This window comes from Silurus meridionalis, chromosome 1 (assembly GCF_014805685.1).
Source record: "Silurus meridionalis isolate SWU-2019-XX chromosome 1, ASM1480568v1, whole genome shotgun sequence".
Classification (NCBI taxonomy): domain Eukaryota; kingdom Metazoa; phylum Chordata; class Actinopteri; order Siluriformes; family Siluridae; genus Silurus; species Silurus meridionalis.
Window position 1 is genome coordinate 21,879,356 of NC_060884.1, and position 26,139 is coordinate 21,905,494.

At 37.5% G+C, this 26,139-nt stretch overlaps 2 protein-coding genes across 4 annotated transcripts in view; both read right to left on the reverse strand.

The window, feature by feature from the left end:
* The window catches only part of btbd8 (BTB domain containing 8), a 32,731-nt gene extending 23,019 nt beyond the window's left edge, over window positions 1-9,712 (reverse strand). Inside the window, exons 1-6 of one of the 3 annotated variants that reach the window (XM_046848302.1) lie at window positions 9,623-9,712; window positions 9,420-9,542; window positions 8,820-8,985; window positions 3,066-3,245; window positions 650-780; window positions 1-20 (exon numbers count right to left, since the gene is read on the reverse strand). The exon at window positions 1-20 is cut by the window's left edge and continues 98 nt beyond it. In XM_046848302.1, coding sequence (XP_046704258.1) covers window positions 1-20; window positions 650-780; window positions 3,066-3,245; window positions 8,820-8,923 — 435 coding nt within the window. In that variant the 5' untranslated portion in view covers window positions 8,924-8,985; window positions 9,420-9,542; window positions 9,623-9,712. Of the gene's footprint in view, window positions 21-649; window positions 781-3,065; window positions 3,246-8,819; window positions 8,989-9,185; window positions 9,383-9,419; window positions 9,543-9,622 lie in introns of those variants that run through there. The other 2 variants (XM_046848310.1, XM_046848319.1) reach the window with 2 other exon arrangements.
* Window positions 9,713-11,083: 1,371 nt separating this feature from the next.
* On the reverse strand, window positions 11,084-26,078 carry ephx4 (epoxide hydrolase 4). Its single transcript, XM_046861037.1, has 7 exons — window positions 25,448-26,078; window positions 23,441-23,526; window positions 19,651-19,808; window positions 16,656-16,784; window positions 15,877-15,980; window positions 13,728-13,876; window positions 11,084-11,991 (listed from the first exon to the last, which is right to left on the reverse strand). The coding sequence occupies exons 1-7, from the start codon at window positions 25,679-25,681 to the stop codon at window positions 11,751-11,753; spliced, it is 1,101 nt and encodes a 366-aa protein (XP_046716993.1). The 5' UTR covers window positions 25,682-26,078; the 3' UTR covers window positions 11,084-11,750.
* Window positions 26,079-26,139: the final 61 nt, after the last annotated feature.

Consider the following 26,139-nt stretch of genomic DNA (forward strand, 5'->3'; position numbering starts at 1 on the left):
TGGCTCTAAATGCACAGAGTCTGACAGAGACAGAGAGGGAAAAAAAAGAACAGAAGAGACTTAATTGATCTCTGCTGGAAAATAGATTTGCTTTATCAACAGAAAAAAAAGCATCTTTTACCCTTTACTCGCAATATACAGGGTGTCCCAACAGTCTACATACATAGAGGAAATGAACACATTTTAGCAAAGTGTCTTGCAACATTTTTCATCATTAGTTTATCTCACGTTTGTTCCCCCAGCCTTAAAATTGCCTTTGTCAAAGGAAGTACTAAAAGCTTTCTCGTGGATGTTTTAAGAGGTTGAGATAGACATGAAATTACATTCATAACACCAGTGCTAACAAATTCATTTGTGAATGGAGGAAACAACACAGCGTTTATAAACCAATGGCAATTATGAGAGATTTTATGGGTAAATAGTTTTTCCCATGTGCGAGACACTCGGTAAATCGAACAAGATGTTTGCTGTTAACTAATGGAATTAACACGATTTAAAAGACTTATGTTGTCTCTGCCACTATTAATGTTATTAAAAAAATCTGTACAAATTGCAGCAAACTTTCAAATTACAAATCCCATTTGTAATAGCTTTTAAATAGTGTTCTATTATTATTATTATTATTATTAATATTATTATTTTCTTTTACCTGGATCTTTGCTAGTGTGAAACTCTCCACATTCCTCCACCACAGCGCCGTTTGTTAGCAGTGAATGTCCATGCAGTCCAGCAGAGGCGGCAGTCCCCTTTCCCAGGCACTTCTTGTCAGTGTAGACTTTCCTACATATCCACAAACAGTTGAAAAAAATCATCACACAGATAAAAAAAAAAAAAAAAAAAAAATAGCTGCACATATAACCATGATACACATGTGAATTAAAACTGCTTTGTGATTTTTCTTTCTACACGAGCTTGTAGTGCATGATGTGTCCTCATTCGGGATTTCCTCTCCACTCCGCTCTAAGGATTTTCCTTTTCAGGCAGTATAAAAAATAGCACCATTTCCTTCTGCACTTCTTTTGCATTTGTTGATAGTTTCTTGTACTACACATGCTTTTGCATCTCTGTACCTGCATGTTTTTAAGCTGCATTGAATAAGCATGCCTGCTAAATAACTGAATGTGCAAGAAGATTTCAATCTTACAGCTGCAGGAGGGTCAATGCATGTTCAGAGAGCCTTCACTGCTGTGTCCCAAAATGCATAACACTAAATGATGGCAAAACAGCAGAGCCATTTCGAGCTATAGGTAGTATAAGCAATTATTTAGTCCCTTAACCACCAGGGGGCGATAAGGAACACAGAGTTCAAACAACAAGGTTTAAAAAAAAAAAAAAAAAAGACAAAATGCAGTGTGCATCAGGGTGACATAGAAAAATGGCTGCATACATTTACATGGCTAACATACTTCTTTTTACTGATCCTGTTAGGAGCCGCCACAGTGGATCATCCGTCTCCATACCCCCCTGTCTCCTACATCTGCCTCTTTCAAACCAACTACCTGCATGTCTTCCCTCACCACATCCATAAACCTCCTTCTTGGCCTTCTATTTTTCTCCTCACTGGCAGCTCCATCCTCAGTATTCTTTTACCAATATACCCCATGTCCCTCCTCTGCAAATGTCCAAACCATCTCAATCTCGCCTCCCTCACCTTGTCCCCAAAACGTCCTTAATGGGTGGTCCTTCTAATAATAAAAGAATTAATAAATTTGTTTCTAAACAAGGCTGACATACTCCTATAGGTACCTATATACAACACGGTGTTCAGTAGAATACTGTAATATCTGATTACAAATTCCCAGTGATATATTCACATTTACTAGCTGGTAAAAAAACTAAAAAAAACTAATATAATGATAAATTCTCTACTAAATCCGACAGGGTACCTGACTACCACCCTTGTTTCAATCTCTAAGTGCTACATTTCTATCTTCCTTCCTTCTATCTTTGCATTTCAAAAAGTTCTGTTATGACCAAGGATTTAACACCCATTCTCAGTCTACAATGATGGAGAAGTAAATCAGGGTGACATTGATGTCACCATGAATTCAATGCTATGCTTGAAATGCATTTTGAGGAAAAAAAAAAAAAAAAAAAAAAAACTCCCTGTTACAGGAATACTTCTTAATTTCTGTCTCCCTTATTACTCACTAAAAAATCTCTAGTAGGTCACTAAGTGGCTTGACTTTAAACAGCCTAGTCAGTCATTATGCCAATCACAGCATTGCTCTTGCATGGGGTCTTTTTTTTTTTTTTTGCAGTGGCCCATTTTGTGCAACTTTATTTGGTACAAAGATGCCTTTGCCACGTGAGCGTACGTCTCTAGGGTGTGTTTATTTCAGATAGTGTTCTGGGGCAGTCAGCATAGTGCTCCAGATACATCATTAGAAAAAGAACGAACAAGAGAGTGAAATAGAGACAAAATCTAACCCAACACTAACCCAACTAATGAGAATAAAGCATTACCACTAACACAATGCATAAAGCTGGGACACTGAAAGAATATACAAGTGATGCCAATCCTGCTTTTAGATGAAAAGTCTAGCATGTCAACAGTCTATGAGCGAATATAAACAAAATAAATCTATCCCTAACGAAACAAAAACTTACTACCGCTGATACACAGTGCCACCTGTCAGCCATCTAATGACAGTACAGTTTTCAGTCTTATATAACTAAAAATCAAATTGCAATAAAGCTAAAAACAAATATATACTGATGATGACTAAAATAGTCTACATAGAAATCTCTAGGAATATCCCACCAAACCAAGATAGTAAAACTGGCTGTGCTTTTCATCCATGCAAGCACCCATTTCAGGCACAAAACTGCCGAACAAACCAAACCTGTTGGCCTGACAATTACACAGAGTACAAAAGGCGGGACAATGGAATAACCCTTAATAATGCCTCCATTAATCAGAAATACAACCTAACCTTTCTTTTATGGATACCAGTGCGCTGCAGAGTGAGAGCCACTGCCCTATAAAAGCATTCTATAAATCAAATGAGTCAAACTGATCCATTTAAGAAGCACATGGCAGCGTGCAGACGAATATTACGCACCGAATGAGCTCTTTGAGTGCACTAGGTTCTGTTCCCTGCAGGTTGATGATGGAAGCATTTGGTGCGACTCCCTGGAGGAGGTGAGGAGCTCGAGCCAGCAGCACAGCCTTATGGGCCCTGAGCCGGAAACCTGAGCTCACACACACACTCACGTCTGTCTCCTGCTCCTCCTGCAGCAGCCTGCAAGCAAACGAGAAATCACTACTACTGCAATTATAGAAGATAATTATAACAATAATAATACATTATTCATTCATTACAACGTTCTGTAAGGATTACACCTTGCTAACAGAATCTGAAATATGTAGATCATTCCTGGCATGGTTAGTTAGCATGAAGAAGAAAAAAAAAAAAGGTTCCTACTTGGGTACAGAATGCAATTCTTTTTAATCTTTTTCAATTTAGTTCACATCTGAGTTTACTCAGGAACATATTAAAAGGCACAACAATGCCAGGGGTATAAAAAAAAGAAACTAGAGTTTCATCTTCCTCTACCTGAAATACGATTTGTAGTGCGTTATAAAACGCTAGCAATTTGGATTCTTTAGTGTTTGCTTCAAGAATTTCTCTAAAAGGAGAAAATCCTGACAATTTCGCATATCGAGGGAGTGAATGAATAAGGGATGGAAGGAATGAAGACATTTGTTAAAATATGCTGAAATAAATAGAAGTTAAGTAGACAGAATCTTTAGAAAATTTAATATTAAATGTAAAACACACACACACACACACACACACACACACTTATTTAAACATCTGGGGACTAACAAATGTAAACTACTTAAATTAAAGTTTTGAATTTTTTATAATTTAATTTGTGGCAATTAAATTGTTCACTCAATTAAATATAAAAAAAAAGTATTGCATTAATTTTATTTATTCTATTTTATTTTTATATATTAGATTTTTATAAAATATTATTTTACCAAGCAGGTATTTTATTAAAAATTGAAAATAAATTAAATTGTTGATGTTCACAAATATTAATAATAATAAACTGTTATATATATATATATATATATATATATATATATATATATAAAAAATGACAAGCAATTTTATGTTTTGCAATCCATTCCCCTAAACGTAAAATTTCTGATCTGCGGTTTAAATAACTAAATAAATATTTAAAAAAAGGTATGTACCGAACCGTACATTTTGTGTACCGTTACACCCGTAATAATATCATAGCAGGAAAAGTAGTTCAATAATAACTGAAAAAAAGCAAACAAACAATAAATAAACAAACAAAAGCATTTCACTGCATGTCGTACGTGTATGTGACAAAATTTGATTTGTTTTGAAAACCAAACCATGAATCAGGACACAAAAACTGAAACCAAAGGCCACCATGTCCTTTTGTGTATGTGCTCTTCTGCTTCTTATTATGCTACACTGTACTAACTCAACCAGGCTGTTAATATAAAAGCGCTCTGACCTTGAGGATGACGTGATCAACAAAGACAAGTGAGTGAGTCATTTTGGGAGCCGAACACAACCAGGCAGCGTGTTTCAGATGAGGTTATGTGTTACATTTACATACAAGTTACATTAGAACCTTAATTTCCTGAAGTGAAATTGGTAAATAATACATAATATGATGCATTCTGTATTCTATGATTCGCACGGGACAAAGGGATGATCTGAATTCATATCCTAAAACTATATGTGAGCAAAAGTGTCATGCTCCACTTCCCTTGCCACATCATCATCATCATCCATGTCCTCTACAGCAGCTGATCTGAGCGACCCAGAATCTTCACTCTAGTAATTTTGTATCCACTACAACCATGTGAACCGACAACTCTCACTCCACAGTGATGGAGAAGTAGGTCAGGGAAAGCTCAAGGACAGAAATGCTTCCTAATGCTCTCGAATTATGCCCTTTTGTCATATTAAGGACTTTTGCCAGAATTTCTTTTCACTTAACCTCTTTCTACTTCTTATAATAAAGAAAAGAAAAGCACCAGAAATATCCACATAATTGTGCCCTAGCTGTGAGTACTGAGAAAAAAAAAAAAATTTCTTCTATTCAAAATACATTTTTTTCTTACAGTGAGGAAAATAAGTATTTGAACACCCTGCTATTTTGCAAGTTCTCCCACTTAGAAATCATGGAGGGGTCTGAAATTGTCATCGCAGGTGCATGTCCACTGTGAGAGACATAATCTAAAAAAAAAAAAATCCAGAAATCACAATGTATGATTTTTTAACTATTTATTTGTATGATACAGCTGCAAATAAGTATTTAAACACCTGAGAAAGTCAATGTTAATATTTGGTACAGTAGCCTTTGTTTGCAATTACAGAGGTCAAATGTTTCCTGTAGTTTTTCACTAGGTTTGCACACACTGCAGGAGGGATTTTGGCCCACTCCTCCACACAGATCTTCTCTAGATCAGTCAGGTTTCTGGCCTGTCGCTGAGAAACACGGAGTTTGAGCTCCCTCCAAAGATTCTCTATTGGGTTTAGGTCTGGAGACTGGCTAGGCCATGGCAGAATCTTGATATGCTTCTTACAGAGCCACTCCTTGGTTATCCTGGCTGTGTGCTTCGGGTCATTGTCATGTTGGAAGACCCAGCCTTGACCCATCTTCAATGCTCTAACTGAGGAAAGGAGGTTGTTCCCCAAAATCTCGCAATACATGGCCCCGGTCATCCTCTCCTTAATACAGTGCAGTCGCCCTGTCCCATGTGCAGAAAAACACCCCCAAAGCATGATGCTACCACCCCCATGCTTCACAGTAGGGATGGTGTTCTTGGGATGGTACTCATCATTCTTCTTCCTCCAAACACATTTAGTGGAATTATGACCCAAAAGTTCTATTTTGGTCTTATCTGACCACATGACTTTCTCCCATGACTCCTCTGGATCATCCAAATGGTCATTGGCAAACTTAAGACATGCCTGGACATGTGCTGGTTTAAGCACGGGAACCTTCCGTGCCATGCATGATTTCAAACCATGACATCTTAGTGTATTACCAACAGTAACCTTGAAAATGGTGGTCCCAGCTCTTTTCAGGTCATTGACCAGCACCTCCCGTGATTTCTCACCTTCCTTAGGATCATTGAGACCCCACAAGGTGAGATCTTGCATGGAGCCCCAGTCCGAGGGAGATTGACAGTCATGTTTAGCTTCTTCCATTTTCTAATGATTGGTCCAACAGTGGACCTTTTTTAAATAAGCTGCTTGGCAATTTCCCCGTAGCCCTTTCCAGCCTTGTGGAGGTGTACAATTTTGTCTCTAGTGTCTTTGGACAGCTCTTTGGTCTTGGCCATGTTAGTAGTTGGATTCTTACTGATTGTATGGGATGGACAGGTGTCTTTATGCAGCTAACGACCTCAAACAGGTGCATCTTTCTTTCTTTCTTTCGGCTTCTTTCGGATCCTCCGCACGTTTGATTTGGCACATGTTTTTACGCTGGATGCCCTTCCTAACGCAACCCTCCCCAATTTATCCGGGCTTGGAAACGGCACTGAGAGTGGCTGGGGATGGTTCCCTGACCGGGAATCTAACCCGGGTCGCAGCGGTGGGAGCGCTGCATCTTAACCACTAGACCACCAGGGGACATCTAATTTAGGATAATAAATGTAGTGGAGGTGGACATTTTAAAGGCAGACTAACAGGTCTTTGAGCGTCAGAATTCTAGCTGATAGACAGGTGTTCAAATACTTATTTGCAGCTGTATCATACAAATAAATAGTTTAAAAATCATATATTGTGATTTCTGGATTTTTTTTTTTTTTTAGATTATGTCTCTCACAGTGGACATGCACCTACGATGACAATTTCAGACCCCTCCATGATTTCTAAGTGGGAGAACTTGCAAAATAGCAGGGTGTTCAAATACTTATTTTCCTCACTGTATATTAAAAACATCAGGGCAGCTGCTGCAATTTGCCTAATTGAATGCAAATACCACCAAACTTTTGGAATAATACAGTTTTTCCAGTAATTACATCATTCACACAAACAACATTACAACAGCTTTGAAATGACTTTCTCTTCAGTCACATTCTAAAACCTTTATTGTTACAAGGTAATGGCTGTAGATTTGTTTGCTTTGTTATTGTTCTTTGATTCAACAACTGCCTTTAGGCGTTCAATAAGAGAGCTTCAAATACATGCAGATTGTGTCAATATTATTAATATATTATAATATGATTAACAGGCTCCACTGTACTAATAATACAATAGACAGAGATTCAGGATGAAAAACCTGTAATTGATTTCTTAAAAACAAAAAAAACCCACAATTAATGAGTAAAGCGATATAGAAATGCTCACTATGCCTCTCAATTATCAAAATCGATTTCAAGGTTAAAAGTGCATGGCAGGTATTTACATACTCATTCACCTGGAAATTTTATTCAAATGAGCTTAACTCGGTCAGAATCAGATTCAAACACAGACCATGTGTTAACAGTCGCTGTCTGACAGACCTGGGAATTAAACTCACGACCAAAATTAATCTGGTATCTTTATATATTTTAATATGTAAAAAACAATATCAATATCCTAATTGAGAATCTCAGATTCTGACCTGATACTGTCCTCCTCACAGCAGCCACACCTACTCCTTCTAAGCTGTATCACCAGGTTATGCAAAACATCAGACTCAAGAGCAGTGCCTTTCAACACAAGCTGTGTCCTGTGGTTAGGGACATCCGTCTCCTGACACAACACTCTCACTGCTTTATATTACCAGAGTCCGATAGACCTGTCGAATGACTGATGACTAATGATGAAGATATTAAATGAAAGGATTGAAGTATTACACACAAATATATGCACTTAATACAGAAAGTTGACATTAGGATTTATGTTAGTCAATAAAGCACTCTACTGGCTTAATGCTGAGTTTGCTACAAAAACCACACACGATATGTCATTTGTGTAATTTGCAGTCCAAATGGACAATACGTGTAGTCTTATTTATTTTATTCTTTATATACTTGTACTTTTTTAAATAATGTTCTCCTCTAAAAAATCTTAAAGGGACTTTTTTTAAGGCAAAGAGTGCATATGACCATTCAAAACCAATGGGCTTTGACATATTAATGTTAGTCCCATCTATGCCGCCACTCTTCAGCTTTTAGAGCAGGTCTGTGTGGACTTTTAGCATTAGTGATGTTGGGATAGGCAAGGCCTCCTATCCCAACATCACTAATGCTAAAAGTCCACACATTATTGCATAGATAGTGTTCCACTACATTCCAAAAGTGTTCAGTAAGGTTATGGCCAACGTTCTGAACTGGGTATATGGGTTCTTTCACTCACCCATGGCAAACCATGTACTCACCTACCTCACCTTTTAGGGTATTGTCATGCTAGAACACGTTTGGAACAACTCTTTAGTTTCGAGTGATGATAAATTTCAATTGTACATACATCCAAAATTGTGGAAAAGTTCAAGGATGGTCCACAGATGGATGTAATGGTACCTATACTTTCAGCCATACCGTGTATCACCGAAAATGGAGATCAGATCTAGAGCCTCAGACTTAGTGTATATATTTATATAAATCACTCATCTTTACATAATTTTTTTTCACATGACCCTTGATGGTGGCATTCTACTTGGTTAAATAAAAAAATAATAATGACATTTTAGGGCAAAATCATTTGAAGCCAGAAATGAAGTGGATGTCTTTCTATCTTCAAGTGTCCTGCTACTCTATTTAAACCAGGTGCTTGTGAAGACAACCGTTCAGGTGCATCCTTAGAGCGAGTGTGAAATGCAAGAGCTACCTGTTCAGGTCTGAAGACAGTGCACTGGCCAGCTGTTTACCCAGAGTGCTCTTGTGCTTGCGCTCTTTAGACTGGAGCTCTCGAGCAGTCTCGGTGGAGAGCATCACTGCGGCCTAACTCTCCTCAGTCAGCATTCAGCCAGGATCTCTAGAGGCTTTTTGGAAATCTGCTGAGAATCGAGAAAACACTTTAGCTCATCATTATTCTGAAGTTTGCTTTTTTTTGTGGTCCCACACAAATAAATACACAACTTACACAATAGTATTTATAAAGACAGACACACAAAGTAGGTTGTAATAAAAGGAGGAATGTGTTTTTGCATCATGCCTACAGAGGAACCTAGGAACAGTTGCTTGGAAATCTTACCCCATGGATATCAGGTCGGTGATGTTCATGATGATGGTTATGGGAATCAGATTCCCATAGGAAGAAATGTGATTTGCAAGTTTTTGAGGATCATCGTGTATCTACAACCTGCTAACAATTTCTATTATCACCGGTCATTTAAACTGCACCGTTACTCTACTATAAAACCCAACACGTTGGAGATAAATAACGTGTCCACACGTCTCTAATACAAACCGTATACAAAGCACTGACCTAGAAGGCATCAGGTAACAAACACTCCATATTTCCTATGGTGTCCTCATGGCTGAACATCTACTGCAACTCTCAGGTCTGTCTCCATGACCACTAAATGTCTTCCAGGGTCTTTCTCTGTTCCTGCAAAAACCACAATAACCCTTAAAATAACAATAGTACAATTAAGTCGCTATTGCCTTCCGTAGGTGCACTGTACTCACAATGTGAAGTAATGGCTCTGCTGAGAGCTTCTGTGGACGCTGACACCTCCCACTCTCCTACCACTTCCGGTTTTAGACTTCCGCCAGATGGCGCTCAAGACTTTTTTTAAAAAATCTAGTGTAAGAGTTTTTCCAATGGAGGGTCAAAACTTAATCGTATTTGAAGACCGTGTGCTGAAAAGAAATTTTTAATTATTACATTTATAATGTATAAAAATCAAGAAATACAGTACCAATCAAATGTGTTGGACACACCTTCCACACGTGTTCAGCTGTTTTTCTTTACTTATCTTATTTTTTACAAAATTGTACATATATATATATATATATATATATATATATATATATATATATATATATATATATATATATAAAATAGATGAGAGCTTGGCGAACCCATGGTATTCTCTCATCAGATTCACAAGGTAGTCACCTGGAATGGTTTTCAGTTCTCAGGTGTGCCTTGTCCAGAGTTCATTTATGGCATTTCTTTTCTTCTCAAACCATCAGTTTTCTTGTGCAGAGGAAAGGGTCAATAGCATCATTAGTGCTTCTACAACTACTGCACACTCAGTTAAGTAAGCAGACGTTCTATGGTTACTTAATGAATTGTAGGTCACCAGTGTGATGAATCTCATTAACTTTATATGTATCCCTAAGTGCAGTCGCCAAAACCATCAAACGATATGATGAAACAGGGTCTCATGAGAACCATTCAAGGACAGGAAGACTGAGAGCTACCTCTGCTGCAAATGAAAAGTTTATTAGAATTACCAGCCTTAGAAAACATATAAATGCTTCTCAGAGTTCAAAGGCAGACATACAGTGTCTCACAAAAGTGAGTACACCCCTCACATTTCAGCAACCATTTTAGTATATGTTTTCAAGGGACAATACTATAGAAAGGAAATTTGAATATATTTTAGATTAGTCAATGTGCAGCTTTTATAGCAGTACAGATTTACTTTCTTCTGATAATAAATCAGTCTTCTTCAGTGGCCTTTTTAGTCATCAGACCTAAATCCAGTAGAACACCTTTGGGGTATGGTAGAATAGAAGTTAAAGGCATGAAAATCCACCTAATGCAATGCAATCATATCAGCATGGACCCAAATCACAAATGAATGTTTCCAACAGCTTGTGGTCATGAAGAATTAAGTCTGTTTGGAGCACAAAGTGAGATCCTACCCAGTATTAATATAGTGTTAGCAATACAGAGTTTGGTAAAGGTACATAGACTGAGCAATACATATTTAACAAACCATTTACAATATTTTTATTCTAAATATTTGTGATAGTTCCTAATTTTTACATATTAATCCCACATTTTAGAAGAAGATACTTCTGCTACACTGGAACTAATGTACTGTTGTTAGTTGTGGCTACATAACTAGACAAATTTCTAATTGCTCTCCCAAAATTTAAACAGAAGTTTAATTGAGTGGTCACAACAAAAGCGTACACAGTGTTTTAACTATCATTTATTTCGCGTATAAAACCAAAATGGTGCAGAGCTGGTTTAGTGAAGTTCTTATATGCAGCGTGTAGGAGAGATACAAAATTTACAATATTTAAACATCACTTTCATTTTATCATACAGAAGAATCACATTCTCAAATATCTGAGCCAAGTGCCATTAAAAATTACAAAATAGGAGAAGAACAATATTTATTCATTTAGACAACTACCTGAAAGAGCTTGAGTGATTCTAGGGGTGTCAAAAGATTTGCCTGGATTACAGCTTAGCGATTCCACAGCTCAAACTCAACACACACGCACGGCACATTTTTATTGTCTCAACATGGAACAAGTTCAAGTCAAAAAAAGGCACCACACAACACAACTCACTCACTAGTAGAGACTTTTGCCACACACACAAATGTTGTCACCGACGAAGTTTAAGGCGAATGTCATGTGCAAAAAACTTGAAAAAACATCAACCAGACACTCTACTCTCTATTTACCCTCTCCTATTAAAATGTGCTTTTCTTTTTATTCACCTCTACACTGCAAATTTGTGTTTTATTAACATCGATGATGTGCTGAATATTAAACAGGATGCTTGCATTAATCAGAACGTGTGAGGGCCCGAGGCATCGGGTGAAACAAGGCCCCTTTCTTCACAGCCTCAGTTCCTGTAGTTTTTCCGTCCTTCTCCCTCTTTCAGGAACGTCCATATTAGTGTGTTGACGATGTCGGGCTGGTCCTGCTGGAGCCAGTGACTTGCGCCGGAGATGATGTTTAGGCGAAAGTGGTTGCGGATGTAGAGGCGACATGCCTCAGCCATGTCCTGCTCGAGGAAGGCGTCCCTCTCACCCCACAGAAGCAGCACTGGCGAGCGCACCTCGGTCTGACTGAGAGGGAGGAAACTGCATATGCAGGGAGACAAACATGCGTAAAGAAACTGCACGAGTCATACACATGTAGACTAAATTCAACCTTTTGCTTATACACATCAAGATAAACACTAACATGTCTCTTAATACACACACAATAACATATATGTTATGTATCCAAGCCCTCAAAGTTCCTACAAGAACTCTGTTTAAGATAAATTTATGTTCACATGGTTATTAGTTCTCCTGTAAACTCCCTCAATAGGATTCTGTGGCAGAAATAGTGAAAGGCTTTCAAACATCATGATTGGAATTAGTGGTGTTCGTGGGACATCTTCCTTAATCCCACTCCCACCTACTCTCAAAGAAATTCTGACTAATTCTACCCACTCCTGTCCACATGAGACAATTTCTGGCAGATGCCGCATCATCACCGTCCGGATACACACCCCGAGGTTCACCAAAGGTCATTTTTCAGAACACTTAAAACACACTTACACCTTACAAAGGGTTTTTGACTAGCAGTGTTAAGGGTTGCTCTATTACTTGGTTTATGTCACTTCACACTCCTTTTGCAAGAACTTTGTGTTTCTGTGCTCAGATTGTCAATAAATCTGAGCAACCTTGCAAGTGAAAGCAAACTAGACAATGACATTCTAAAGAGCAGATATGTCTTTAAAAAGTAATTAAAGGAAAAGTAATGGGTGATATTTCAAATGAATATGGTCCTTAGACATGCATTTTTTATAAGGAATTCAGCAGAAGCTTTCCCTCCATATTATCGAACTTATTGCAGTTCTTTCAGAGTTTGGCTTCAGCACTCATTTATCTCTGCAGTTAACAACCACGGCAGTGCCTTCAAATTTGTAAAAAAAAAAAAAAAGTCTGTTGTCTCATTTATTGGCTTCTTTGTTGACAAACATTTCTATGTAGCATTTAGTTTTGTGGGAAGAAAATGTGCATTTGGAAATGGATTCTTTCTACTGACCCCTTGTGGCAGTCTAAGACTTTGCATAATCTTTTACTTTATATGGATGAAAGTTTATGGTCAACGGATCATAACATTCGGTGTGCATTTTAAACATCCCATAGTCCATATTGGGAGAGTCCTGCTCTATTTGCAATTATGTCACCTTCATACATACACACCTAGTCCACTTTACCCTAAGCAGAAGAGTAGATGGAAGATGCAGAAATGCATGTGCTTCTCACATGCTCACAACACATCCTCTTTCTATAAAACAGAATCTAACTAGTCTACAAAGAATAACATGTAACATTTTATATATATATGCAATGCTTCATTGTTTACATCATGGCACCTGCTAAATTAAAATGTGATGTAAATAATAGGAAGTGGAATTTTGGTATTATGGTTATTACATATGTTAAAAAGACAAATGTACAGTGACTGAACTATAGATTTAAACAATTTTCTATTATAATACTGGTAACAAATAGAATAAAAAGTACAATCATAAATCCAAGTGAAACATGTCATTTATATTTAACACAAGAGGGCAGCACTATCTCATCAATATAAGTCACAAAATAAAGCCCAAAGCTGAAGAACTGTTACAACGTCCTTTATCTATCACAAGTGTTCAAGTAGCTCCAGAGGAGAATAAACAATGCTGCAGCTACTGTTTACCAATAAGCTTGTTGAGTGATAAATGTTAGCTATGTGCTCAGTTTCTTCAATTTAATGCAAAATTAAAAGAAATGTATGCATGTGCATGTGTGCATGTGTGCTTGTGTTTGTGTCACACCTGAAAACATTTCTGTAGTAGTTGAGAGCAGCTCTGAGGGCTCCGGGCTGCGACAGGGCATAGAGGTATGCCTCAAGTTCTTCTGCAGTCAGCCATCGGCCCTTAAGCCCGATCCCAGTGCTCCGGCTCGTAAACAAACTCTTCACCGCCTGCACATACACACCATAAAGATAAATAAACCTGATATAACACTGAAACATCTGCCAACCGTGTTCTCTCTAAACCATGTACTCTACCTACACATTCCACCCTATCTACTCACCTGACCATCAACAGTAAATACTAGGGGTGTAACAGTCCACAAAATTCACCTGGGGTTTTTAAATCATGGTTTAATTTAATTTCAGTACAGTTAGGGGAAAGAAATGCGATGCATAAAATTGCGTTGTTTTTTATTAACGCAGTTTATCATTATTAACATTTGTGAACAGTTTACATTTTTAGAACAATTTTAAATGAATTGCCTGCTTGGTTAAATTATATATAAAATAATATTTTATAATATTTTATAAAAAATAAAATAGAATTAATTAAATAAATGCAATACACTTATTAAATATACTGATCAAATTGAGTAATCAGTTAAATTTATTAAATAAAAGTCAATAAATGGAAATTTAAATTTTTATAATTAAATAGTTTACATTCGTTAGACCCCATCTGAATAATACAGATGTGTATTTAAGTGTGTGGAAACTTGTCCTAACCTATAATACATATTTCATTACCACCCCATCTATAATACTTCTTTCCATAACTTTCTGGCTAGTTGAAACATAATATTTGGTAGTTCTATCACAATGTCGGATCCCTTTACATCGCGGTAATCTATCAGGATCTGTCTCGTTTGTATGTGTGTAGATTTGTACACTATATAATATGTTGTATTACATTGTACAATATAATATAAATGTGTCACGAAACAAACGCGTTAAAGTGTTATGTTATAATGTGTCCAGTGCATTTGGAAATATAGGGAAGACAATGCAAGCTGAGTCCATGAAATGGGTTTCAGTGAAATGAGCCGATACTGTACATTGAGAGTGGTGCTAAAAAAAGAGTATGAGAAAGATTCCAGTCCCAGATCATACAAAAGAGAAAGACAGTGATAAAAACAGAAGGACCAAAGATTTCTAGCTATTAACTACTTCTCTACATTTTTAGCTAAACTAAAGCAACACAATTTTAGTATTTTAATACTCACATACTGTTATAACTCAGGTATTAACAATAACACTATTCTATATTTAGTCATCCCTATGCAGCACACTGTATTATAGAATGACTGTTCACGGACCCTTTCAATAGATAATTTTACTTCATGTCTCTCTCTGTATTTTGAATTGGAACATATACATTAACCAGGCATGACATTATGACATTATAACATTATGAGTGGTGAAGTGTATAACACTGATTATTTCTTCATCATGGCACCTGTTATTGGGTGGGATATATTAGGCAGCAAGTGAACATTTGCTCCTCAAAGTTGATGTGTTAGAAGCAGGAAAAATGGGCATGCGTAAAGATCTGAGTGATTTGGACAAGGGCCAAATTGTGATGTCTAAACGACTACAACTGCAGCTCTTGTGGGGTGTTTCCAGTCTGCAGTGGTCAGTATTTATCAAAAGTAGTCCAAGGAAGGACCAGTGGTAAAAAGGTGAACAGTGTCATTGGAAGCCAAGGCTAATTGATGGACGTGGAAGCGAAGGCTGACCTGTGTGGTCTGAGTGAACATACAAACTACTGTAACTTAAATTGCAGAAAAAGTTAATGCTGTAAATGCTCAAAATATCAGGATTATTGTGGCAGCAAAATTGGGACCAACACAAAATTAGGCAGGTGGTCATAATGTTATGTCTGATCTGTGGCCATTAAGTTATGCCTGGTCAGTATAATGAAACACCTTAAGTGACTGGCCTGGTAAACTGATATCATTTTGCAGTATGTACAAAATGCAAAATACCAGCATTTTTTACTTTTCCTAAGGATATCATACTATGCACGAAGGCTAGCAGAAATTTATATATACTGACCTAATACTATTTCCCTTAATATATTTAATTCACTACTAGAACAGTTACACTTGCAACACACACAAATACAAACATACATACACACACACAAACAGAAGGTGAAGCAGGTCCACCTTAAAGTCGTTGATAGAAAGCATAAACTCTGGGAAGTGTGGGAGCTGGAAGAAAAAGAAGTAGCTGGACTTAAGCATCTGACTGGGGTGACGAAGTGCATAATCTGGGGAGAGGACAAAAGAGAAAAGGAAAAGAAGAAATGAGCCGAGAATTAAGCAAAAGCACAAGAATTAGCATTAAGCAGAAGATATATTTTACAGATAAACCCAGCAGACAAAAAAAGAGGAACAAAGAGATCTATGAGTGGGCAGAGAAAACAGGCTGCAACAATTGGACGACAAATTTTGGACAACAATTACTCTTCTGAGAGTGAATCCGACTTGGAAAGCAGGAAGACAATTTCTTTAGGTTCCTTATAATGGGTGAAATTCAAAATAACAATTTCACCTCATGAATGTGTTTACAGCAAAAACACAAGGGTATACAGCATTGTGGGACTGCCTTTGTTAATAAGGGTACATGCTGTTTTGAATTCAAAATGTGAAAATGCTGCCACAAGGGGCTGATTTCTAAGAGGAATGCAAATTTTGCAGCACATGGATCTCCATTATCTTCACCTGAAGTTATCAGTAATTACCTCCTTCATGTCCTCCTCTAGGCAACAGTAACCAGATGTAGGAAGCCACTCTAAGACAACCTAATGCTCACGATCTAGCAATAATCCCTTCATTGCAATGATGCTAATCATCCTAATGGGTTCAATAATGAGCATGGAGCCTTTGGGGTTAGTGTGACTTTATGAGAACTTTCAGGCAGATGAGCAAGTCAGAGAGCTTACCAGCGAACACACACGGATGAGGGCTGTTCAGTACAACCAGCTTCACCACCATCTCAGGATAATGAATAGCGAAGAGCCATGCAATGATGCCGCCCCAGTCGTGGCCAACCAGGAAACATCTGTTGTATCCTGAGGGAAATTCACATTGAAGATTGGTGAATGTTTGCATTCGCACTCATGTGTGTCTAAGCGTGACTTGAATGGCTTAAACGAAATGCTCCTGCACGCAGCTACAAGTAGTGCTCTAGTTACTGAAGCGAAATGGGTCGATCATCTTTCTGCACATCACACACTTGCACTTAAATTACTCAAAGTGATGAAACAGGAAGTGATGTTACAGTGGAGAAGTCCCTCCAGGAGTGTTCACTTAATGATGAACGATTCCTGCACATCTTACACTACACATCGATCTTTTGGAGTTGCTGGATCAGTGAAACTACCAGTATAAAGTCTTTCCATAATTCCAATAAAAACATTTTAAATATTTTTTTGTTCTTCTGCCATCGAATAGAGGTATCCAGGCAATGTCCACTAAAACCCACAAGCTGTCAGGACATTATAAAAACACTATAGTCAAATCACTTTAGGAATTAAAAAAAGACATCTATTTTTGCTACTAGATTTGGGGCTGAAGTGTACTGAATATAGTATACTCCATAGAAACTTACTGAAGTATTCTATCAATAAATGCACTCTGATACTGGTTCACTAGGTCATGGAAGAAGCGTACTATCAAGTCTAACAGTTTGTAAGCCAAATTTAGTATGAAATACACACATACAGACAGTAATTGCTAATTTAAGTAATCCATAAAGAGGGAGGTCTTTAGACATCGTTGGAAGATTGTCAGTGACTCAGCTGTTCGGAAATCTAAGGGAAGTTATTCCACCGAGCCTTGATACATGCTTTCCTTTGTTCCTGAAAGATGGTGGCACCAGTTGAACAGTGCTTGAACTGCACGTGGCACTGTATTTATTGTTGGTTAATGTAATAAAATCTTTTTTTGAGAATTTATACCGATACCACTGTTACATTAACGTCATGTAAAATAGATTTTTGTCCCATTTATTATCAGTATAAACAACACCTGTAGGTTTTCCTGATTCCAGGTGCATGCGGGTTTGTGTGTGTGTGTGTGTGTGTGTGTGTGTGTGTGTGTACAGGTGAGACTGAAAATAAATGATGAAGGAAATAGAACTGCTGATAACATCAACCTGTTTATTTCAGACATAAAAATAACACCTATTTTCATTTCACGCTGTCCATAACATCTGCCAGAGTGTGAATTAGATTTCATTTCGTTCGGAGAAAAAAAAAAAAAAAGAGAGAAAAAAAAAGCACACAGAGCAGAGCCTGTAAAAATCTGTTGGTTTTTGCAAGGCCGTGTGCTGAATTACCATCCTTCATTTCTGTCTTTTCCTCTCTCCTTACACACCTGGAACAACTTCTCGGCTAATTATCAAGGCCTTCATTAACTGAATTAATTGTGTTAGAACATGAAAATCATTAAACAGTGCAGAGCAGACTTTAGCGCTGGAAAACACTGCTCTAGGGGAACATCATTAGCATTAACAGGGAACAGCATTAGCATGTCACCTGAATACTTGAATTGGAAAGCACTAAGCTATATATAATATCCTTACTAGAAGGTCTTAGCACTATATATGATATACCAATGGCTTTTACAGCCCATGTCGTCAGCAATGTGGTCAGTAGGAAGACGCTTAGGATTCATCCGGTGGCTAAGTATGCTAAAGCTGTAGAGCTAGCTAAATCACAAAATATTTTGGTTAATTTTTAACACAGTCTATGATCATTTATATAGATTAGGGGGCTAACCTAAAGTTATAGATGCATCAGCTGCAGTTTTTATAAATTTTTTATTTATTTGAATAATTTTTATATATTATATATTTATTATTTAGCATGCTACCTTTTAATTGACTATATAAAAGAGGAAAACAGCTTATGTGTAGCCTGTTTGCCTTTTTTTTTTTTTGCTAATTCACAGCATATACTACATAACTATAACTATATAACTATCTATATAACTACCGGTATATATTTTATATTACTATAAACATATTTAACTATATATGTTTTGTATTGTTCACATTATGTCCATTTGTCACCTTAAAATCATGAAGCAGTAAAATAAATTATATTTATGATAAATAATAACAGATCAATAGTAAATGATGAAGAGTAATAAAGGGAATAAATAATAAATTATGTTTTGTGTACTTTGAAAGCTACTGTACTGCAGTTGTACTAAATTGAACTGGAGGCACATCCTTACAAACACTGATGGTATCCTCACTGTTTACTACAGTCATCACAGTAGACACAACATAAATTATTATTTATTTTCTATTATCTTCTGTTACTCTTCATAATTTTATCATTTTGTAAGGGTACACCGTGCCCCTATTTCAGTGTAGTACAACATGTGATCTGATGATTGTAAAGGCATATGGTTAAGAGCGTTTACAAACTCATCAAACCATTAACTGAGCGAAATGTTTCATCAGGCTTAAGCTGATCAGTCATAAACAAAACAGCAGTGACTGTTTACTCTAAGTGGATATTTACACCTTAAAAATGTATACCAGTTTTTTTCTTTCCATTTGTCACCCTTTTGCATGTGCTGAGACTTCTTCAGCAATACCCAAATGTAACTAGTGTGTTGGTTGCACATTGTTTTATTGTATTGTTATTTTTCACTGCATTTGATTTACAGTCACAATTTCATGATGATGTGAGTGCCAAGAAGAAACTCTGCTCTAATACCTTGTAAAACTACTCAAATCCTATAGATTATGCTCCTGATACCTCTCTGTAAGATGAAGGTCATGTGAGCTAAAGGGTGCATTAATGCAGAAAGCAATGCTTAACACTGAATAACCATATAAGAATACCACAACGGCCTTGATCAGCTCCTCTAAGCCATGTGAATAGAACAAAAGAGAGACACAGCAGAGCTCACTCCTCTTACCCAGATACTCCACAATGTCCTTGACATCAGTGACAAGGTAGTCAAGCCGGTAGCACTCAGTGGAGGAAGGCAGGTCAGATTCACCGTAGCCTCTCATGTCCACAGCCACCACACGGAACTCGCTCTTAAACTCCCTTAACTGGTGCCTCCACGAGAACCTGATGGGTAACCAGTTAAAAATATGAGATTATATGACTACCTGGTCAATATTCAATTCAATTTCAATTCAATTCATTTTTATTTGTATAGCGCTTTTAACAATGAACATTGTCTCAAAGCAGCTTTACACAGATAATGTGGTGATTAAAAGTAATAGTTTTAATGTCTTTCTTTGAGAACTATAAAAAGAAATATATAAACTCATTCTATATTTAAGATTTTATTCATGAAAAGAACCTAAACCTAATCTAATCAATGGTAAAAATGATAGACAATTTAGTGTTCATTTCAAATGTGGGTATTTTGATCTGAACTGAATAAATGAGAAACAAATAGCTAAAAGAGTTACAGTATTAATTGTATTAATTTTAATGTAGCCAAGTACTGTATAATGCATTTATAGATCACAATAAATTGTCACATTTGATGTGAATCTTTTTTTTTTTCTTCAATTGAATTCAAATCTTTTTTTAATTGAATTCTTTTCTTTTTAATTCCCTTCCTGCTAATCAATGTTTAAATTTATATTTTATAAAATATTTATAAATATAATTGTAGGCAATAAATAATCATTCACAGTCTAGGCTTCATAATGTCACAGTACTTGTATTTTCTTACTTGTAATTCCCCCACTCTTAAAAGGCAGCTTTGTCCAGCTTTGTCTATGTCAACTAATAGTCTGTTAGCTCAATCACAATAAGAAATGTTTATGTTCTTTTTGAATACATTATACCCCTGAACAAAATTACATTAAATACAAGAAAAATAATAACCACACTATTGTGTGTTAAAAATGCCAGGACATGCAAAGAGCATCTGTTGGGATCTTGATGAAGACCTCTCAGCTTCCAGTCAGAATGCTTAGATTACAGTCTGGCTTGTAAGGTATTTGCAATAACAGGTGCCTAGTAGATGTTTATTTATACCGCAGTGGTGGGCCGCTAGAGCCAGCAAGGCCTTCACAATCAGAATCACTGTCTTATGTTTAAACATTTTTTTTTCCATGAATATGTATTTAGTTATTCCCAATAGTCTGTTCTATCCATTTTATAGCTTTTGTTTTGGTAGCGCTGCTTCAAGTATGATGTATATGTGTAAGATTATGTTAGTGTTTCTGTCCAATCATATTTCAGCCATCACATGTTGCCAGGGTCAAAATCTGCCGTGAGGCATTCAGAATCAAGAATGCGATCACCTAAAGCTGTTGCTTTAACCAATCTAATTTCCAACTGGCGACAGCAGGGCCATCTAGCAGGCGTACTATAACATCGGCATTTTCGTGTCCTTTAATTGGAATGTCAGAGAGCGCACTAGTCAGAGCTCACAAGCTGCAACTGTAGCAAACTGCACAAGCTCAAGTATATTCATGTAGATTTAATAGCTAGGTTTTTTTTTTTTTCATTCCACAATGGCTGACAGATAAGAAGAAATTGATTGGGTTGCAGATATACTTCCGAAGCCATTTTCAAGACGCATTCTTTAATTAAAAAAACATCATGAGGAAAGATCAGCCAAAACAGTATTTTTGTCATTTTATTAGGAAAATATTGATGCTTCCGCTAGAGATGATGTATGCTGCAGAGCTGTGGCTACAGTGAAAGAAGAAATGTTTAATTGTGTTCACTGGGTTTCTTCCTTTAGTAATGGCATTCATTCTCACTGCATGAGATACCTGTCTGTGATGCAGTGCTCTGTTATAATGCACTTCTGTATAATATTGATGTTTTCTATAGCCATGGTGTCAAATTGATGGTATTAAGAGGTTGATTGATTTAGTTAGGACACCACTGTAGGTCTTTTTACTCATACCGCTGCCTGTCTATATTTTCCCCTTATTGGTGTTTACAGGATCAATGCTGTCAAATTATGCCTAACTTTGATGATGCAAAAAAGTTTGCTCATCATCCAGGCAAAATTTCTAATTGAAGATATTATCTGAGGAGAAGGGATTGCAGACTCAGAGAAACTGTCTGTGTGTGTGTGTGTGTGTGTGTGTGTGTGTGTGTGTGTGTGTGTGTGACAGAAAGCAGAATCCTGGCTGTAATTCTGATGACTCAGATTCGTAGAGACTCCAGCACAAAATCCCAATCTGTTCGAATTTAGATGAGCTTTAAAATTTAATGGGCCTGCACACAGACACACACAAGCAAACAAACACACACACACACACACACACACACACACACACACACACACACACACACACACACACTCTCTCTCTCGCTCTCCCTTTTTGAACTATCAAAGCCCAGTAATAGGGAAGGGTTCTGCTCTGAACTGTCTGGAAGTGGAACAGCAGAGAATGAAGGAGAATCGTCCTCCACCGCTCCCAGCCTGACCCCAAACGCTCACATCTGATTCTGGAGCATTAGATTTGCCAGTGGAGCAGAAAGATGCCAGTGCCAAATTAATGAGACACTGTTCTGTACTTGTCTCAAGGTTTCTGGACTGCATTTGTAAAACTGTGCCATGTGCCAATATCTCAAAAAAATCATATTAAAATCATATTATAATTGGCTCATTCGATTATTTTATCCCAGTTTACAATACTGTGTCTTTTAAACTTTCAAGGCTCTTTTATTCATTTGCATCAGCCTTTACAAAAACAAAAAAAAAAGCATAATAAACAAAGCAATCCTTTGGCTTTATTTTAAACAAGACACATTTAATCTCGAGAGCACAAACACTGCCCAAACATGCTCCCTCCTAGGCAGCCTTCTCCCAATAGGAATTTAACCACTGTGTGTATTGCAGTAGATTGAATAAATGTTTATCAAATTAGATTAAAAAAAATTATTGAGACGCACTATATACTTAACATTTTCTTCAAGCTGAAATATGTCTGGATCCAAATGTTTTTTCAATCATTTACATCTTTGGATATTTGTTATCAAAACGGTTCACAGGAAATTGTAAAAAAAAAGTACTACATTGTTTCTTTAGTTGTGTAAATTTACATATAAAAAGACTTACTAATGAGATCCACTATAAAAGGGACTACGAATCAGAAGCTTTGTGTGCCCTTTAAGGAGTTTGAATTCATCATTATAGATGAATCAACTGTCATGAACACACGGGTAATTTGAGGGTTACTGTCAATTATAAACATACATACGTGTGTGTAAAGAAAAACATATGGAGAGCATTTTGGTCCAGTTTGTGCCAGTTGATCTGACTGTGAAATAAATTATTAAGATATACAGTGTATATATATATATATATATATATATATATATATATATATATATATATATATATATATATATATATATACGTTAGAACCTGTGCTTAAATGTTGTACAAAATGGTAAACAGATAATATTAATAATAAGATGATATATTTCTCTGACTTGGTTATAAACAGGTTATTTATAATATCCATCTGCACTGTTCTCCATATGCTGCCATCTTTCTGCATGTTCTCCATATTTTATGTAATAACAGGCATAATGCCATATGCCTCACAATCAGGAAATGTTACTTAGTGTTGCTTATTTTTTTGTGACTGAAACAGTCAACACAAAAGTGCCGACATTTGTACCCCTGATTTGTGCTGTTCAATTTCACATTTTTAATTTCCTTATTTCTATAAACTCGATTTGTTCACTTCACGGTTGCTTGAACGTCTCACCAGAACTCAGGGAATCCGTGCAGAAACAGCATGAGAGGTTTGCCCCGCTCGCCCGCAGCGACGTAGTGAAATCTGAGGCCGGACTCCTGGAACAACAAAACAATCGATCATGTTTGAATGAATGAAGTGCATATCATTCTCTTCATCTGAGAGTCTAATGCCAGGTCTATTCTCGTACTATGTAGCTTACACATCATACCTGATTTATAGAGCCATAAAGAGTTTTATAGTGTCAAGTACACCAGCTTCAAAAATGATCAATGGTGTTTGTTTTATTGACTTCTAGGGGAATAGTTAGGAGTTCACTGTCTGTACTGCTGACTTCAAACATCCAGAATAGTGATTTGCTTAATTTGGGGTTTTCTATTATCCACAATGTGTTTTATTACACCATCATTCAGCACATCTGTGTGTGAATAGTGAAGATTTAACAACAAAAGGCTTTTGGATTGTATAATGAATTTTCTTGGACTGCTTGTCAAAAGTTTATGACATCCAGCATTTTCTTATAATAAGCAGTGGGGGTTAAAATAAAAAAAGGATGGAATTAAGAAATGTTTGTGCTGTTGTATTTAACTAAAAGCAATTCAGAAACCCATAGAGTTTAATCTTGATACAATGTCGAGGCGTCTTTTTATTTATAGGCATAATTAGCCTAATAAATACTTTACCCTCCAAGTTCACCTGCCCTTTAAATTAGAGTCCCATTAGGATCTTGAAGTTAATGCATTTTTATATATAAAGACTTATGTATGTATTATATATAAGACTTATGTATTTTGTTATGTTCTGTAAAAAAAGAATTTACCAACAGTATATGTTAAATACAGGATGTCCCAAAAGTCTCCATACACAGAGAATTAGATTAGATTTTTTTCAGATAGCCTTTAAGCATTAGACCAAAAAAGAATATATTGAAGTCGTTTTCAAGGTTAGATCAGGAAGCTATTGCCATGTTGCGATTATTTTTAACAGGAAACGTGGCACGCCGCATACTGTACAATGCTGTAACCGAACTGGGAGCCAACTGGGAGATGAGAAAATCTAAATCCAAAAGTATTTACAAAAAAGTGACAATCATATAGGATTTTGTAAATATATTTACATTTGATAAAGAAAGTGTAAACTTCCCAACTGGATTTTTGTAAATCGATGCTTAAAATCCCAGCACCACCAACCTTGAACAAGGCCCTTAACCCTTAACTGTTCTGGATAATTGTTCTCGAAAGATTTCCACTGGGTTGCCAGTTTGTTTGTGTAGGTCAGCACAGAACCATATCCCAACATTGCTCATATGTATACATATGCAGCAAGAGCACTACAGATACATAAATGCTGATCCACAGCTTTTATAGAGGGCCTGCAGGTTCACAGCAGCTGGACAGAGATCAGGGATTCCTTCTGCTAACTTAAGTAAAGAAGTTTTTTTTTTCCCCCCAGAAAGTTTATGATGTTTCCTTGTTCAAGTTTTCTCTGATCTGTCAAACGGACAGCACGACCCTGTTATCTCACAGCCACGGGATTCATACGTTAGGCTGAATTTCCTCTGGGTGAATGAGAGGCAAGGATGGACATATGTAATTCTGCCTCACACCCACTGCCCTGGGGTTAAGCTCTGACCAGAATAATGAAAAGGACTGGATGATGATGATGTTAGAGCTGGTGCAAAAACTGTTGGTAATGAGAGGGATCATATCTGATACAGCAAGTGGGAGGACAAACACTAAACTCCTGAGCTGTACATCTCACAGGCTGTGCGAGAACTACAAAGTAATTGGTAAACAGAGGCCTCACATGTGGGTTTGGAGGATGCTGTTCAAACACCACCATCTGTCTCACCTAAAGGACACAATGCCCAGGTCGGGTCACGCCCCTACTATAGCACAGTGTTCTATATGTTGCTAACCCATGCATCCCTCCTGAAGTGGCTGCCAATTGGGTAGAGCGCAGAAAACAAACTGCGTGGAGCAGCCGCCGTCACGCGCGCGCTCGCGCTCGCACTCTCACCTTGATCCTGACGTAGCAGTGCGTTCCCAAGGACGTGTCGTTGAGGCAGGGCGGCGGGCTCTCGCGAGCGGTCCACCGGAAGGTCGCGCTCGGCCTCATCAGCACGTTCCAGCAGAGGCGGAGCAGCGCCGCGAGCGCACACAGGCCGCAGCAGCCGTACACCAGCGTCCAGTAGCCCGCGGCGCGGAGTTTTACCGCGAGCCGCAGCACGCGCCCGAGCAGCCGCCGCGCCATTTTCGCATCCCGCTTCCACGACACTGGTGTCTCTCTAACAACAAGCCTACATGACGATCACACCTCCACATACACACGCGCGCACACACACACCGCGGCCCCGGGACCAAGGCGTGATGAGGAGCGAGCCGCCACCTCAGCCTTTTAAACACAACCGGATCTTATGAGGTGAATCGAGTGAATCGGTTCTTCTGCATGAACGAGGCGGAATATTTGTCTACGCACTAAGCAGTCGGTAAACCCGAGCTCCCTGCGCGCACTCGGCGTCTGCTGTCCCCCAATCAGCTCATCTCCACTGGCTGCAATTATATGGATGATTAACATCTGCCTTGTCCTGCTTTCACCAGCACGATGGATTATTAAGGTTGAAAGTGGGGTCTGAGATCCACCAGGGCTGTAAATTTTTCATCCCACCTATGACAGTTAGACTTATTTTATTACACACACATAGAACAAAT

Bases quoted from the DNA above. Each gene is read 5' to 3' on its own strand.
- ephx4 (XM_046861037.1), bottom strand. From the start codon at position 25,681: ATGGCGCGGCGGCTGCTCGGGCGCGTGCTGCGGCTCGCGGTAAAACTC. The intron at 19,809-23,440 runs GTGAGACGTTCA...GTTACCCATCAG, and splicing joins CACGGATTCCCTGAGTTCTG to GTTCTCGTGGAGGCACCAGT. The intron at 16,785-19,650 runs GTAAGAGGAGTG...AATTTCCCTCAG, and splicing joins GGACATTGTGGAGTATCTGG to GATACAACAGATGTTTCCTG.